General features: G+C 39.5%; 1 protein-coding gene across 1 annotated transcript in view; it reads right to left on the bottom strand.

Annotated features, from left to right (window-relative positions):
* Positions 1–12663: 12663 nt before the first annotated feature.
* Positions 12664–16013, bottom strand: part of zmp:0000000760 — a 54350-nt gene continuing 51000 nt past the window's right edge. The window contains exon 27 of the mRNA XM_002664079.7: positions 12664–13293. Within this exon, the coding sequence (XP_002664125.2) occupies positions 13028–13293 (266 nt within the window). The 3' untranslated portion in view covers positions 12664–13027. The remainder of the gene's footprint in view (positions 13294–16013) is intronic.

Raw genomic sequence — 16013 nt, 5'->3', positions numbered from 1 at the left:
ACTCTGGGAGTCCTGCTGAACGCTTTCTTTGCCATTCCAGATGACTTTATTGATCAGTGTTTTTAGTCATTGCAGAGATGTTCATTCATTTCATTTTCTTGTTGGCTTAGTCCCTTTATTAAAAAAAGGGGTTGCCACAGCGGAATGAATCGCCAACTTAACCAGCAAGTTTTTACGCAGCGGATGCCCTTCCAGCCGCAACCATACACACACACACACACACCCATAAACTATTTACAATTTAGCCTACCCAATTCACCTGTACCGCATGTCTTCATTCACAGAAACGCCAACTGAGCCGAGGATCGACCCAAGACCTTCTTGCTGTGAGGCGAACGTGCTACCCACTGCGATACCAAATCATCAATTAGAAGTCAAGGTTTTATTTGTTGTTTCTAAAACTTGGATAGACGACAAGACTTTTGTGGTGTATATTTAATGGCATCATGTATTTGAATTAGCTTAACCTTTTTATTCAGGGACTTCAACGGTTCATAGTGACCAAATCTAGCAAAAAATGTACTCATGTTTAGTCCATATGACTTATGCGCTGGATTCAAAGTTTTCTGAACTTTGCAGTATGTTGTTGTTGGCGCAAACTGAAATTTATGCTGTTATTTCTCCAGTGAAGAGCCACTGCCGCCAGAATATGTGAGTGCAATGCTTTGAAAACTCTTACCGTTCATTTTGCTTCCTCACACAAAGCTGGACTTTTATGGGGATTTTTGTAATTTTTGGAGTTTAATAGGAGTCACCACTACGAACTGCGGTTGTTAGGAAATGTAGCCCTACATGGAGATTCTTCATATTATGTTATTCACTTTTTCACAGAAGCTATGGATCTAATATAATAAGGGATTCTTAAGCATCAAAACAGTAAAATTGTAAAATATGTTTCAGAATGCACCCTGCTTATCAATTCTTTCTAGATTTATATATTCTAACTGCTCGCTGTTCATTCATTCATTCTCTTGTCGGCTTAGTCCCTTAATAATCCGGAGTCGCCACAGCGGAATGAACCGCCAAGTTATCCTGCAAGATTTTACGCAGCGAATGCCCTTCCAGCCGCAACCCATCTCTGGGAATCATCCACATTCACACACACACCCATACACTCAAATCCTACTCAATTCACCTGTACCGCATGTCTTTGGACTGTGGGGGAAACCGGAGCACCCGGAGGAAACCCACGCAAACGCAGGGAGAACATGCAAACTCCACACAGAAACGCCAACTGAGCCGAGGCTCGACCCAGCGACCTTCTTGCTGTGAGGAGACAGCACTGCTGCGCCACTGCTTCGCCCCACTGCTCACTGTATGCACCTGAAATAGAGAGCTGGCTTCTTTTTTCATGTTGTACCTAAAATAAGAGTCAATTAATTTAATGAGGTCATTAATATGTATTAATTCACCGTTTGTAAACTAATGTTCTTGGATTTCGAGCAATACCAATAGGCAAGGAAAGACAAGGCAAGGTTATTTATATACAGTAGCGCAAGGGTCAATCAAAGTGCTTTACATAAATAAGATTAGACGAAACAATAAAATGATTGTAACAGGGGCGAGTGCTGTCGCCTCACAGCAAGAAGGTCGCTGGTTCGAACTTCGGCTCAGTTGGCATTTCTGTGTGGAGTTTGCATGTTCTCCCTGCCTTGGCGTGGGTTTCCTCCGGGTGCTCCGGTTTCCCCCACAGTCCAAACACATGCGGTACAGGTGAATTGGGTAGGCCAAATTGTCCGTAGTGTATGAGTGTGTGTGTGAATGTGTGTGGATGTTTCCCAGAGATGGGTTGCGGCTGGAAGGGTATCCACTGCGTAAAAACTTGCTGGATAAGTTGGCGGTTCATTCCGCTGTGGCGACCCCGGATTAATAAAGGGACTAAGCCGACAAGAAAATGAATGAATGATTAAAACAGATTAATGTTTAGTGGCAGTAACTATTCAATAATATCAGCTGCATTAACCAAATCAGTATTGTGAATCGAATTAATTTAATATAATTTTATGTGCTTGTAGATCAGAATCAAACACAGTTTCATCATGATTTCCTGAAGACAACCCTTTAAATGTCCTTCAGTGTGACATTATAGCAAAAAAACCCACTTAATTAAAAAAAAGGTTTTACTTTATACATACACACACCACCAGCCACTATATTAGGTACACCTTACTAGTACCGGTTTAGACCCCTTTTTGCCTTCAGAACTGCCTTAATCCTTCATGGCAGAGATTCAACAAGCTACTGGAAATATTCCTCAGAGATTTTGCTCCATATTGTCATGACAGCATCACACAGTTGCTGCAGATTTGTCGGCTGCACATCCATGATGCCAATCTCCCGTTCCACCACATCCCAAAGCTGCTCTATTGGATTGAGCTCTGGTGACTGTGGAGGCCATTTGAGTAAAGTGAACTGATTGTCGTGTTCAAGACACCAGTCTGAGATGATTGAGCTTTATGACATGCTGTGTTATCCTGCTGGAAGTAGCCATCAGAAGATGGAGACACTTTGCTCATAAAGGGATGGACATGGTCAGCAACAATACTCGGGTAGGCTGTGGCGTTGACACGATGCTCAATTGGTACTAATGAGCCCAAAGTGTGCCAAGGAAATCTCCCCCACACCATCACCAGCCTAACCCTTTGATACAAGGCAGGATGGATCCCTGCTTTCATGTTGATGATGCCAAATTCTGAGCCGAGCATCCGAATGTGTCAGCAGAAATGGAGACTCATCAGAGCAGCAACGTTTCTCCAATCTTCTATTGTCCAGTTTTGGTGAGTCTGTGTGAATTGTAGCCTCAGTTTCCTGTTCTTAGCTGACAGGAGCCGCACCCGGTGTGCTCTTCTGCTGCTGTAGCCCATCCGTCTCAAGGTTGGACATGTTACATGTTGCCTTTCTATCAGCTGGAGCCAGTCTGGCCATTCTCCTCTGACCTCTGACATCAACTAATAAATTGCGCCCACAGAACTGCCGCTCACTGGATATTTCCTCTTTGTCGAAGCATTCTCTGTAAAGCCTAGAGATGGTTGTGCGTGAAAATCCCAGTAGATCAGCAGTTTCTGAAACACTCAGACCAGCCCGTCTGGCACCAACAACCATGCAATATTCAAAGTCACTTATATCCCCTTTCTTCCCCATTCTGATGCTCGCTTTGAACTGCAGCAGATTGTCTTGCCCATGTCTACATGCCTAAATGCACTCAGTTGCTGCCATGTGATTTTTAGATTTCTACAAAAAGTATATAAATAATTGCTAGAGACATTTAATGATGTATTAGTAACTAATAAAATAAATAAAAAGCATAGTGAATTTATGAAGTGTGCCTACTACAGATGAGGGGACTTGACAAACCACCTGTAGAAGCACTCTTCTGTATAATAAAACAGCCCCCTCTATTTACTCTAGCAGTGAATTCTCTGAGCACAGTTTCTTTGTATGATTAGCACTTTTGGTATGTATTGACTCTTGTTGAATCGCTGAATGCCTCCTCAATAGTAAGTCGCTTTGGATAAAAGCATCTGCTAAATGACTAAATGTAAATGTAGTGCATGATATTAATTTAAATGTGAACCCTTTTTAAATACGGTAGGTACTGTAGGTCATGAGCGAACAAGCTGTGTTCTTCTTTACACCCACAGAGCTGTAGGGTTTCCAACATCTCAATTTCTAAGAAGCAAACGCCCACATCCTCTTGGATTCATTCTTGTCACTGTCAGCATGTTCCTCAAACCCACCTAAGCTTCACAGGATGCAAATTAAACACGTCTCCTTAATCAACACCCTTCAAGTAATGTGAAGTCAATTTGATCTGGACTTGCTCTAGATCTTTAACATGAGCCAAATCTTAGGGAAATGCGATTTGGACTTTGTCCACCCGCTGATAATAACCTGACAGACCAGATGCATATTTGACAAATGCTAAATCTGGGAATCCCCTGGCTTTATATCTATATACAGTGCTATATCTACAGTTAGTCAGAATTATTAGTCCCCCAGAATTATTAGCGCCCATTTTTATTTTTTCCCCCAATTTCTGTTTAATGGAGGGAAGATTACTTCAGCACATTTCTAAGCGTACTAGTGTTAAAAACTTATTTCTAATAACTGACTTATTTTATCTTTGCCGTGAAGACAGTAAATAATATTAGACTAGATATTCTTCAAGACACTTCTATACAGCTTAAAGTGACATTTAAAGGCTTAACTAGGTTAATTAGGTGAACTAGGTTAGGGTAATTAGGCAAGTTATTGTATAACGATAGTTTGTTCTGTAGACTCACAGGAAAAAAATTAGCTTAAAGGGGCTAATAATTTTGTCCCAAAAATGTTTTTTTAAAAATTAAAAACTGATTTTATTCTAGCCAAAATAAAATAAACAAGACTTTCTCTAGAAGAAAAAATATTATCAGACATACTGTGAAAATTTCCTGAATCTGTTAAACATCATTTGGGAAATATTTAAAAAATAATAAATAAATATAAATATATATATATATATATATATATATATATATATATATATATATATATATATATATATATATATATATATATATATATATCTTTACAATGTTATATTTCTGCATATGCATTAGGTTAGTCAGCTCTGTAGCCAAATCTGGAGCTAATTTAATTAAATTACTTATGATAATGGTCCAAAAATACACCAAATTTGTATGTTGGGGAAAATATTACATACAAATTTTAAACAATAGTAAAATTCTAGAACAATATATAAATATAAATTGTAAATTATACCTTAAAGAGGGTCACGGGAGCATTTTCAGTGGGGAGTGTGTGGTCAAAAAAAATTTTTTTTTTACATTTTTTAACTTATTTTGCTTATATCAGACTTTTATTTTGAAATGCATGTGCGACAACCGTACCGTTTGACATGTGAAATTTAATTTAAATATAGCAGCAAATATGCTGAAGTGCATGCGGCGAAGTAGATTTACATATATTGACGACAAAAAAGGGCGAAGCAGTGGCGCAGTAGTGCTGTCGCCTCACAGCAAGAAGGTTGCTGGTTCGAGCCTCGGCTCAGTTAACGTTTCTGTGTGGAGTTTGCATGTTTTCCCTGCGTTCGCGTGGGTTTCCTCCAGGTGCTCCGGTTTCCCCCACAGTCCAAAGACATGCGGTACAGGTGAATTGGGTAGGCTAAATTGTCTGTAGTTTATGAGTGTGTGTGAATGTGTGTGCAGATGTTTCCCAGAGATGGGTTGCGGCAGGAAGGGCATCCTTATTGCTGGATAAGTTGGCGGTTCATTCCGCTGTGGCGACCCCGGATTAATAAAGGGACTAACCCGACAAGAAAATGAATGAATGAAATGACGACAAAAAAGGCTTAAAACCTCAGCGTGTCATATGTAGGGAGGTGCTCTCACAAGAGAGCATGAAACCCTCCAAATTACAACGACATTTAGAAACCAAACATCCCAGTTGCAAGGAAAAACCTTTGACTATTTTCAAAGACGACTACATTAGCTGAGGGCATCACAAACGTGCCGAACATCTTCATGTTCAAAGCAAGTACAGCTGCACATCCTACTGTGCTCACCGTGTACCACAGGCCAAGAAAGCCCGCACAATAGCAGAAGAGCAGATAACTGGTGATTATTATAAAAAGGGTTATGATTATTTAAATCATTTTACTTTAATTTGCTGGTTTGTTTTGTTTAACAGGATCAGATTTCCAGAATTTGATACATTTTGTTAAATGACAGAGCTAAAGTATTATATCTCGGCTTGATGACCATGTGAAATTGTGGGTCCCATGGCCAAACCAGTTGAGAACCACTGCTTTAGAGTGTTTAAAAGCACCATAACAAACACTTAACCAACAGCAGCAAGTTATTTATGACATAGAGTGACACATCTTTCATTTTTGTAAGTCACAGTATGTATTCTAGCATCATCAATCCTTGCAGTGCTAAACAAGCAGTATTATGATAGGAGAGCAGCCAAAATCTTGCCGTAATTGATGCATTAACAATTGGAAGTCTGGGAGAATCCTGCTGTAAGTAATGAGTATCCTCCCACAGGACTTCGTGTGACTGAAAGCTACAGCTGGACTCTTAATACTTCATGTTTTGTTGAGTTTGGAAAATGTCAACAAAGGCAGGACCGTGAACTGAGCGCCATGTTTGTTCGCCGAGTAGGAAAAAAAAAACAGCAGCGAGGTGTCATTGCAGGAATGATGAATTGCTGTGTGGTTATGTAGTTTGCAATGCTCATGCCAACTATTATCAAATGAGGAAATTGTGGAAAACACTGACAAGCACATTACATGGAGTGTTATGGAAGTTTACCGTGTCATTCAGACTGAAGATAATCTAAAGGAAAAGTATATGGAATAAAAAATTAACTGTCCGTCATGTGGAATGGATGGTCATGTTGTGCATTGCATTGCATTGCATTGCATGTATGTATATATATATATATATATATATATATATATATATATATATATATATATATATATATATATATATATATATATATATATATATATATACACGTAAATGTTAAAGTTTCTCTGTCGCAGATCCATCATTTGAACCACATTAGTTATAACGTAAAACGCCCATAATGATGCGCTAAACGGGGTGGTAAAAACTTCTTTAGAGAAAAAACCACATCATTTCTTTGTGCAAATTATATTGTTTTATAATGGTTAAAACATGCACTCACTTTTCCATATTAACAGAAATATATGTAAATGACACATATAGGGCCTGGGCTTCCTATTTAAATAAGTTAATTAATTAATTAATGAGGCTATTTAATAAGAAATGAATTTTAATATTCATTTAATATTTATTAATCCAACTGTAATAATGATAATAATAATGATGATAATGATTATTATTACTATTATTATTATTAAGTAGGATGTTGTTTATTTATTTTAATTTGTCTTTTTTTCTATCACAATTTGACACATGCAAACCAAAAATGTTCTAACTTACAGGCCCATGTTATATACAGTACGGATGCATAATAAATAACCTACTATAAAATAAAAGAATTAACGTATGCTATTTTTTATGTTTTCACGAGCTCTGAAGACGCAACATAAATTCCGCTTTTAAATAATAGCTCACCTACAGCTTTCGTCATAAGCCACGGCTGTCCAAAATGACATCAATGTTTCAAAGTGCACTGCGAAGGGAGCACAATTGTAAACATGAAGATCGCTAAAACGGAACTGTAAAAATACTTTGAAAGCAAATTACACCTCAGAGAGATGACCTTAATGTGTTTTTTTTTAAATAATTCCAAGTTTAAATGTTAAAGAATTCTAAATGAATAGGACATAGGGGGGATAACTGGGAATAGAACGCAGCCAGGAACTGCATTTAACTACAGCTCCAGAGATGTAGTTGCAAGTGTACAAGTTTGCGATGCAGTTTGCGAATGTTCATTAGAACAATGGATTTGGGAAACGACAACTTGCGACCTTAGCCGGCTAACAATGGTTTTCGGAAATGCACCCCTTCCCGTGGCGCTTGAAAAGTTTAAAAACTCAAAACTTCTGCAGCGATTCCATAATTCAGTTTGGCAACGCTTCATGTCGCCCATTCAGAGTAAATGAAAGTGATGAACATGCAAACTCCACACAGAAATGCAGACTGACCTAACCGGGGCTTGAATTAGCGACCGTCTTGCTGCGATCGTGCTACCTACTGCGCCACTACGACGCCCCTGTGGAACCGGGCAACATTTGACTATTGTATCGTGGCCTAGGGTGGGTGTACATCGATTGCTACGCGACCATCAACCGTTTTCCCAGAGGATGACAAGCTGACAAAACATTGCAGCAACTCTGAAACAAGTTTTATTTATGAAAAAAAAGTAAAAGCACTGCAGTGTTTGATTGTTCTGTGTTTGTCTGAGATAATTAGTCTACTTAAATGAGTGTATTCTCGTCATGGTGGCTTGCAGCATTCTGAAAAGCTTAGATGTTTTCAATTCGCACAAGCGGCGTGTCTCTATTGGAAGTATTGGACTTGCATGCGGAAAAGATGCAAAACCGTGCATCCTAGCCTCCGAATCAGTAACCGTTTGTTTATATCAACACGGCATTATCCTGCCTTGGCGCTAACATTTGCAATGACATAGTCATAAAGCAAGAATACACTGGAAACAACTCCAATGACAAAGATTTTCCTAGAACAAGCCGTTTCTCAGACTACGTGCACGAGACTGTACACGCTCGATGGCGTTCCCTCTCAAAACATCTCAGCGATTCCTTCCATGGAAACTCTTATTGCTTCTGTCCCTCCATCTTCTCTGTCAGCATAATCACTTGTTGCTGCAATACACGCCGCACTAATCTCCCGGGCACACCGCAGAAGTGATCACGTTAATTGCCGTTTATTGCATGGAATTATAACCCATTACTGTGCTACCGACGCTGCCTGCCAAAACAAAGAGGCCTCGGTTATTTAGCCAAAGTTCAAAGTCATTCGCTTGAAGCAGCAGACTGTGTTAAGTCTTCGCTTATTAGTTTGAGAAAGACAGAAAGCAGGAATGACCTTAAGATAACAAGGGCAACAAACCTTTAATGGCTGCATGCAGTTTCCATAAAGACAGGAAAACAAACAAGATGTTTTTGGGTAGTTGACAAACAGGCAGCAAAAAAAATAAAAGTTTTATTGTGGTTCCATTTTATTTTAGGTCAATTTCATCCAAAAAAACAAACTGCAATGCACTTACTGTGTTCATAAATGTATTGCAGAAGACTTTTTATTATTATTTTTTATCGTTTTACAATATAACAATCAGAACAATTAACAAAAATAATATTCAGCATTAAGTAGCCTCAGAGTATACGAATATAAAAACATGAACATCATCAAATCCAGTTTATGTTACTAGATTAAAACTTCAGCTTCAATGCTTGACTGAAGCCGCCTTTCCGCTGCACACGATATTTGGACACGACTGTCGGAATACGCCCCCTTGTGGCAGTTGCACAGAGTTTTCAGTGTTGTCGTGCACCATTGGAGAGAAGCTGATTCACGTGGTGTCCGGAATAAAGGAGTGCAAAAGCAAGAGCCAAAATTCGCCATGTGTTTACCATGTTTGAATGAATGAATACTAGAAACTTAGACCTCTAAAAAAAATTTGAGGGAATGCGGAGACAGTATTAAAACTAATATTTTTATTACTTGTTTATGTATAGAAATAAATTTTTTTATATAGATTTTTTAAATTATAAAAGAAACAAAAAAATATATATATATTTCTAATCTCGCGTGCACAGGCCTGCATGGACAACACTGGAATACTGCACATCTGATCGGCCAGTCCAACACACATCTCATGTCAATTCGTAACCTTTTGATTTAGTGGCTAATTTGTACGATCTAATTTGCACAATTACGACAGATTACGGTTACGAATTGCCGTGAAATTGTGTTGCACCGGCCGACCAGATGTGAAGTATTCCAGTGTTGTCCAAGCAGGTCTGTGCACACAAGATTAGTACGAGATTGGTACGAATTGCTCATCCCCCATTGGCGGTTGGGTTTAAGGGTGGGCTTTAGGTGCCACGCCTCCTTTTTAAAATCATACAATTTCGTACGAACTAGCCAATGAATCGACACATTGTAAAATACTTGCCTTTTCTTGTGAGATCATGCTGCATATGCTTTAGTCGCAGGAGTTCAAATATTTCAACGTATCCGCAGCTTAAACTCGAATCCGAATTTTCCACAAACGGAGATGTTTGGAACTCCATGCAGCTCCCGGATTACTCTACATTGGAAATGAATGACTTCCGGTCTGTCGCTTGTTGTTTGTCATATGCAGTGGAAAGGTGGCTTGAGGGCGTGTCTGAAGTTGGGGCTGACGCGATCATCTGAGCTGGAGAATGTGCATGAACCAATCTGATTCACGGGTAGCGTCAGCCGGATAGCGCAGTTATCAGGGGTCACCACAGCGGAATGACCCGCTAACTATTCCAGCATTATCCAGCATATGCAGTGGATGCCCTTCCAGCTGTAACCCAGCTCTGGGAAACTCCCATACAGTCTCGCATTCACACATATACACTCCAACCAGCGACCTTCATGCTGCGAGGCCACAGTGCTAACCACTGAGCCACTGTGCCGCCCCTGATTCATTTATTCATTCATTCACTTTCTTTTCGGCTTAGTCCCTTTATTAATCATTGGTCGCCACAGTGGAATGAACCGTCAACTTATCCAGAAAGTTTTATACAGCGAATGCCCTTCCAGCTGCAACCCATCACTGGGAAACATCAATACACACTCATTCACACACACACACACACTACTGACAATTTAGCTTACCCAATTTACCTATACTGCAAGTGTTTAGACTGTCGAGGAAACCGAAGCAACCGGAGGAAACCCACGCGAACATGGGGAGAACATACAAACTCCACACAGAAATGCCAACTGACCCAGACGAGGCTCGAACCAGCGACCTTCTTGCTGTGAGGCGAACGTGCTACCCACTGCGGCACCATGCAGCCCCTGTTTCATTTATATAGTATATTATATTTATATGAGTATTGAGAAGAGTACCCAAAAAGTGATGTGCACCCCTGCAAAAGAACTGCTATATTATGTTTAAGCTCCTTCTTGTTTAAAAAATGAGGTTAAAAACAAACCCCCACCAAAAAAAATCATCTTGACAGTCAGTTTCAATACAGTTTTACACGAGTCAGCATGCGTTGGGAGTGTTTGAGTGGTGAAGGGCAGAATCCAGGCTTCTTTGTTTCTTCTCAGAGCGTCTGTGTTTTCTCCTGCTTGAAGATCACTTTGATACCGTTCCATCACGTGCAGAACACATGTTAACAGGCTAATGTTGCTGTTTCAAGAGTCAGAAAGCATAAGACTTCCAAATACTGTTTATATTGAAAGGTTTACAGTTGTAAATCAGTACTAATGTCATTTATCAAAAACAAATGCAATTATGAATCGTGTTTTGTATTTATTTTATAATGCATCCTGAGATGCACCTTTAGATGCATCTGTCTCTTTTAAGATGTAAGTGTAAACAGACACTGGTGATTGACTAATATCTTTGAATATGAAATAATTATTATCTGGAACTCTTAAAGAAACAAAAACAACAACGGTAACACTTCATAATAACTTCACACTATGAATCATTTATTAAGCATTAGCATCTAGTGAATTCATTATCTGTTAAGCATTAATAAGCGTTAGTAAACAGTTTATAACTACAGCTACAAATGCTCTATTCTTGACTTATAAGCACCTATATAATGTGCTTATTAATTGTATTTTCATACTTAGTTAATGGTTTATTTTTCATTACTAAATTCAGTATTGCATTATTTACAAACCAGCTGTATATAAGAGTAGTTGAGGGTTTTTAGGATCATTCAGAATGAGTTAGTAAATGATTAATAAAGTATTAAAATCAACATTTATATGTCTTATTATTCAGGCATATACTAATAGTTAACTAATATGTTAATAAATGCTTTATTAACTCAACTTCATGCAGTTTTGTGACCTAATCTAAAGTGAGGACTATTCATGCTTTATAAATCCCTTATAAATGACAAATAAAGGCTCAAAATCAAATGAACAATAATCTTTGCAATCTTATCTAAAAAGTGAAATTACTGTAAAGTTTAAACATTGCTGAATAACAGGAGTGTCGAAATACGACATAAAACTGGATAAAACAACAACAACAATATAATAATTTACCAATATAATAAGATGCACTGTTTAAACTCTACAGTGATTTTATTTTAGATCAGGTTGCAAATGTTTATTTTTCATTCGAAATACAGTTTCATTTGTGTATCTTTAAATGAACAGGAATGAATAATGTCATTTTTTCCTGTTTAGAGTTTAACTGAGCCTTTATTTGTCATTTATAAGGGATTTATAAAGCATGAATAGTCCTCACTTTAGATTAGGTCACAAAACTGCATGAAGTTGAGTTAATAATGTGTTTATTAACATATTAGTTAACTATTAGTATATGCCTGAATAATAAGACATATAAACGTTGATTTTAATAGTTTAATAATCATTTACTAACTCATTCTGAATGATCCTATAAACCAGGGGTCACCAAACTTGTTCCTGGAGGGCCGGTGACCTGCAGATTTTAGCTCCAACCCTAATCAAACACACCTGAACAAGCTAATTAAGGACTTACTAGGTATACTAGAAACACCCAGGCAGGTGTGTTGAAGCAAGTTGGAGCTAAACCCTGTAGGGACACCGGCCCTCCAGGAACAAGATTGGTGACCCCTGCTATAAACCCTCAGCTACTCTTAAACACAAATGGTGTGTAAATAATGTGATACTTAATTTAGTAATGAAAAATAAATCACTAACTTGGTATGAAAGTACAATTATTAAGCACATTATATAGGTGCTTATAAGTCAAGAATAGAGCATTTGTAGCTGCAGTTATAAACTGCTTACTAACGCTTATTAATGTAGAGTTAATGCTTAACAGGTAATGAAATCACTATTTGCTATTGCTTTATAAATGATTTATAGTGTGTAGTTATTATAAAGTGTTACCACAACAACTTCTCAACCTAAAAAAAAACAAAAACATCTTCTAATACCATACACACTGCAAAAAAGGTGATTTTTGTCTTGTGATTGTAAGAAACTACACACTACAGACCATATTTAAAATTTATTTCTGAACCCCCAGTCAATTTTAAGGGCGAAAAATGCAGATAACATGTAAAAAATATATTAATTTGTGTCCTTTTTATTATAAACATACTTTAAACATTAACTTGATCAATGTGCTGGTCATTTTGACTATATATGTATTTAAACTATATATGTAACCCTACTTCCAAAAGTTCTTCTGACAGCTTTGCATTTGACAGTGTTAGAGTCTTTTGATGGACAAATATTTGGTTTTGATTTTATATTTACATCGTTTACCTTTCCTGACACAATTTCAGCTTCTAATCCCTCCTCCATACTATGCACACAATGACCAAAACGTCTCTGTGTGATTTTCAAGAAAGCTTTCACTGGCGTCCTCTAAACCTCTGAGATCCTCGTTGAGATCCCCGTTGAGGTGCCCGTTGGGATGCTCGTTGCGGCGCCTGCTCGGGCACTTGTTGTGGAGGTCTGCTTAAAGTAGCATTAAGCAAGGCGCATCCAGACGTCAGACAGACTCCAGGAACTCCTGGTAGTCCAGGGTGTCCCCGTAATCCAGGCTGGCCAACATGTCCTCTCTCACCCATCTGACCTGGTTGCCCATCAAAAGCTCGGCCTGGTCGGCCACGCTGACCTAGTTATAAAAAAAGAGCATTTAATAATAATTAAAAATCTCTACTAACATTTGAAGTTAGACTAATAGGGGATTTCATGACAAGAGATGCGAGGGCTGCACTATATTGGAAACATTTGACATTGTGATATTTGGTTTTGCTGCAATTTTTGTATATTTAAATATACAATTTTACCAGATAGCATGAATTTATTTGTAAAGAATTCATTCATCTAGACTGATTGAGGTTATTCTGGAAGATTATGGGATTGTTATTATTGGGAAGAAGATTGGGAGTGAAATATTTTACATTACAGTATTTAGAAATTGAATAATCAAATGTAAAATAGCACCGTGTAGTCTTTATTGTATAAATAATTCAAATCTTAGAGTCACAGTCAGTATAATTTCATGTGCCTGAATACTTTTGGCCCATTTCCACTGAGTGGTATGACATGGTACGGGTCGGTACAGTTCACTTCTATCAGGCTTGCATTTCCACTGCTAAAAGAATACCAATGGTACTCTTTTGGTGGGTGTGGTATACGTCAGAAAGTTTCAGTCGACTCAGTAAAGCTCTACAGGTCGTTCACATATCATATGAGAAGCACTTCCCACAAAACAGACGCTTTATACACATAAATACTTGTGTATAAATGTTCATTACTAACCTTTCTATGAACATGAGTTGATTATAACTGCAGATCAATGCGGAATAGCCTACTGTAACGTCTGTGATTATGTAAAATAAATAAATGAATGCAACATATACAGTATGACCCTTACAGTCTCCGACATGTTATCAATTACAGAAAAACTACCAACCCGGGCTCAATGTGGAAACGTAGTCCCGCGGACGTTTCTGGAGACCGCGGAATACGTCCCGGCGGGTACGTACGGCTGCAGTTTTTGTGAATCCACGAGAGGGCGCTGTTGTGCGCTTTTTCGCGTCTCAGACGCCTCTTGCGAGTGCGGTTCGCGCCCGCGATGTTCTTGCGTGAACCCACCGGAGGCCGCTGTCCGACTGACCGGATGATTGACTGCGTGACCGGCCAATCGGCTGACCCGCCCTCCTCCTTCCCTGAACCCAACCAATTTTACCGATCAACCCGCCCGCCCGCTCGCTTCCCTAAACCCGAGCAACAGTTTACAAAAGCCGTCCAAAAAAAATAAAAGCCCTGATTTTTTTTTTCTACCGCGTTTTCACATTTCGCCGCGTTCTCAACCTGTTACGAAACTCGTTGACTTATTTTTCGGGATTCTGTTTTTGTCCTACCTGATTGCTGGAAACGCTCTTCCCTGGACTCGAAACCGATCGCCGTGGTCGACCCCTCTCTGCATCTCGAGCCTGCCGACGTACACGGTGAGCTGAGTGGACAAACAGGTTGCAGCAGGGAAGCCCTCCACAAGGAGGTAAGTGGTAGGCCGGCCGGCCGGCAGGTGCGAAAGGGAACAGCGTCACGCCACCCCACAGCGTTCGCTTGAAAAAAATAAACGCGGCCGTACGTACCTCCCGGGACGTATTCCGCTGTCTCCAGAAACGTCCGCAGGACTACGTTTTCATAATGAGCTTGGGTTGAAAACTACACACAGCATACATTTAATCCTTATTTAAGTTCAAAAACAACACGAAATCTAGCCCACAGTCAGAGCAAACATTTTATCTGTGTCTGTAATCTTCAGCAGCACGTGTAACGTCTTATTAGAAAGTAATTCCGTCATTCCCAGCTCATAATAGTCCAATAGGTGATGATAATAGTTAAAGCAGTTTGTTCATGTTCACTAAAAAAATTATTTGCTCGTTTGTTTTTTCCGGCTTCTCCTTTGACTTTTGCGCGTTACTCTCGTGTTTGTCATCGGGTTTCGAAAAGCACATTAATAACCACGCTCACGTTATCATCATCAGCTCAAGAAGTTTATTTCAAATATAGACGCGCACGCGGCGCAAGCAAGAAAGCGAAACCGCTCACGATGTAGACTGGCTCGTAAAAAACTACGGGGCACAGAATCTGCTCTTCTTCTTGGCTTTATGGTTGTTCATCAAGATGACGACAAGGTTTGTTTGAGCTCGGGTCGACCACGGCTCATTCTTATATGTATATATTAATACGATGTAGGCGAAGCAGTGGCGCAGTAGGTAGTGCTGTCGCCTCACAGCAAGAAGGTCGCTGGGTTGCTGGTTCGAGCCTCGGCTCAGTTGGCGTTTCTGTGTGGAGTTTGCATGTTCTCCCTGCGTTCACGTGGGTTTCCTCCGGGTGCTCCGGTTTCCCCCACAGTCCAACATGCGGTACAGGTGAATTGGGTCGGCTAAATTGTTCGTAGTGTATGAGTGTGTGTGTGAATGTGTGTGTGGATGTTTCCCAGAGATGGGTTGCGGCTGGAAGGGCATTCGCTTCGTAAAAACTTGCTGGATAAGTTGGCAGTTCATTCCGCTGTGGCGACCCCGGATTAATAAAGGGACTAAGCCGACAAGAAAATGAATGAATCATTTTTACGATGTAATCTCTCAGCTGTGTATTTAAAACATGGCGGCTCCTTTGTTTTCATTCTGGCTTGTTGCGTCAGCAAATGACGTATCCCTGTAAACCAATAGCGTTCAGCTGCGCATCTAGCTCTGCCTTTTGGTACCCTTTGCAAAGGGTGACCAAAAGTTCGATACGCCTTTTGACAGTAGACACAGCCATAAAAGCGTACCGAACCATACCACTCAGTGGAAACAGGCCATTTAGACTCTCGTAGCT

The sequence above is a fragment of the Danio rerio genome, chromosome 13 (genome assembly GCF_049306965.1).
Source record: "Danio rerio strain Tuebingen ecotype United States chromosome 13, GRCz12tu, whole genome shotgun sequence".
Taxonomy (NCBI): domain Eukaryota; kingdom Metazoa; phylum Chordata; class Actinopteri; order Cypriniformes; family Danionidae; genus Danio; species Danio rerio.
This window is presented reverse-complemented; position numbering and strand designations above follow the sequence as displayed.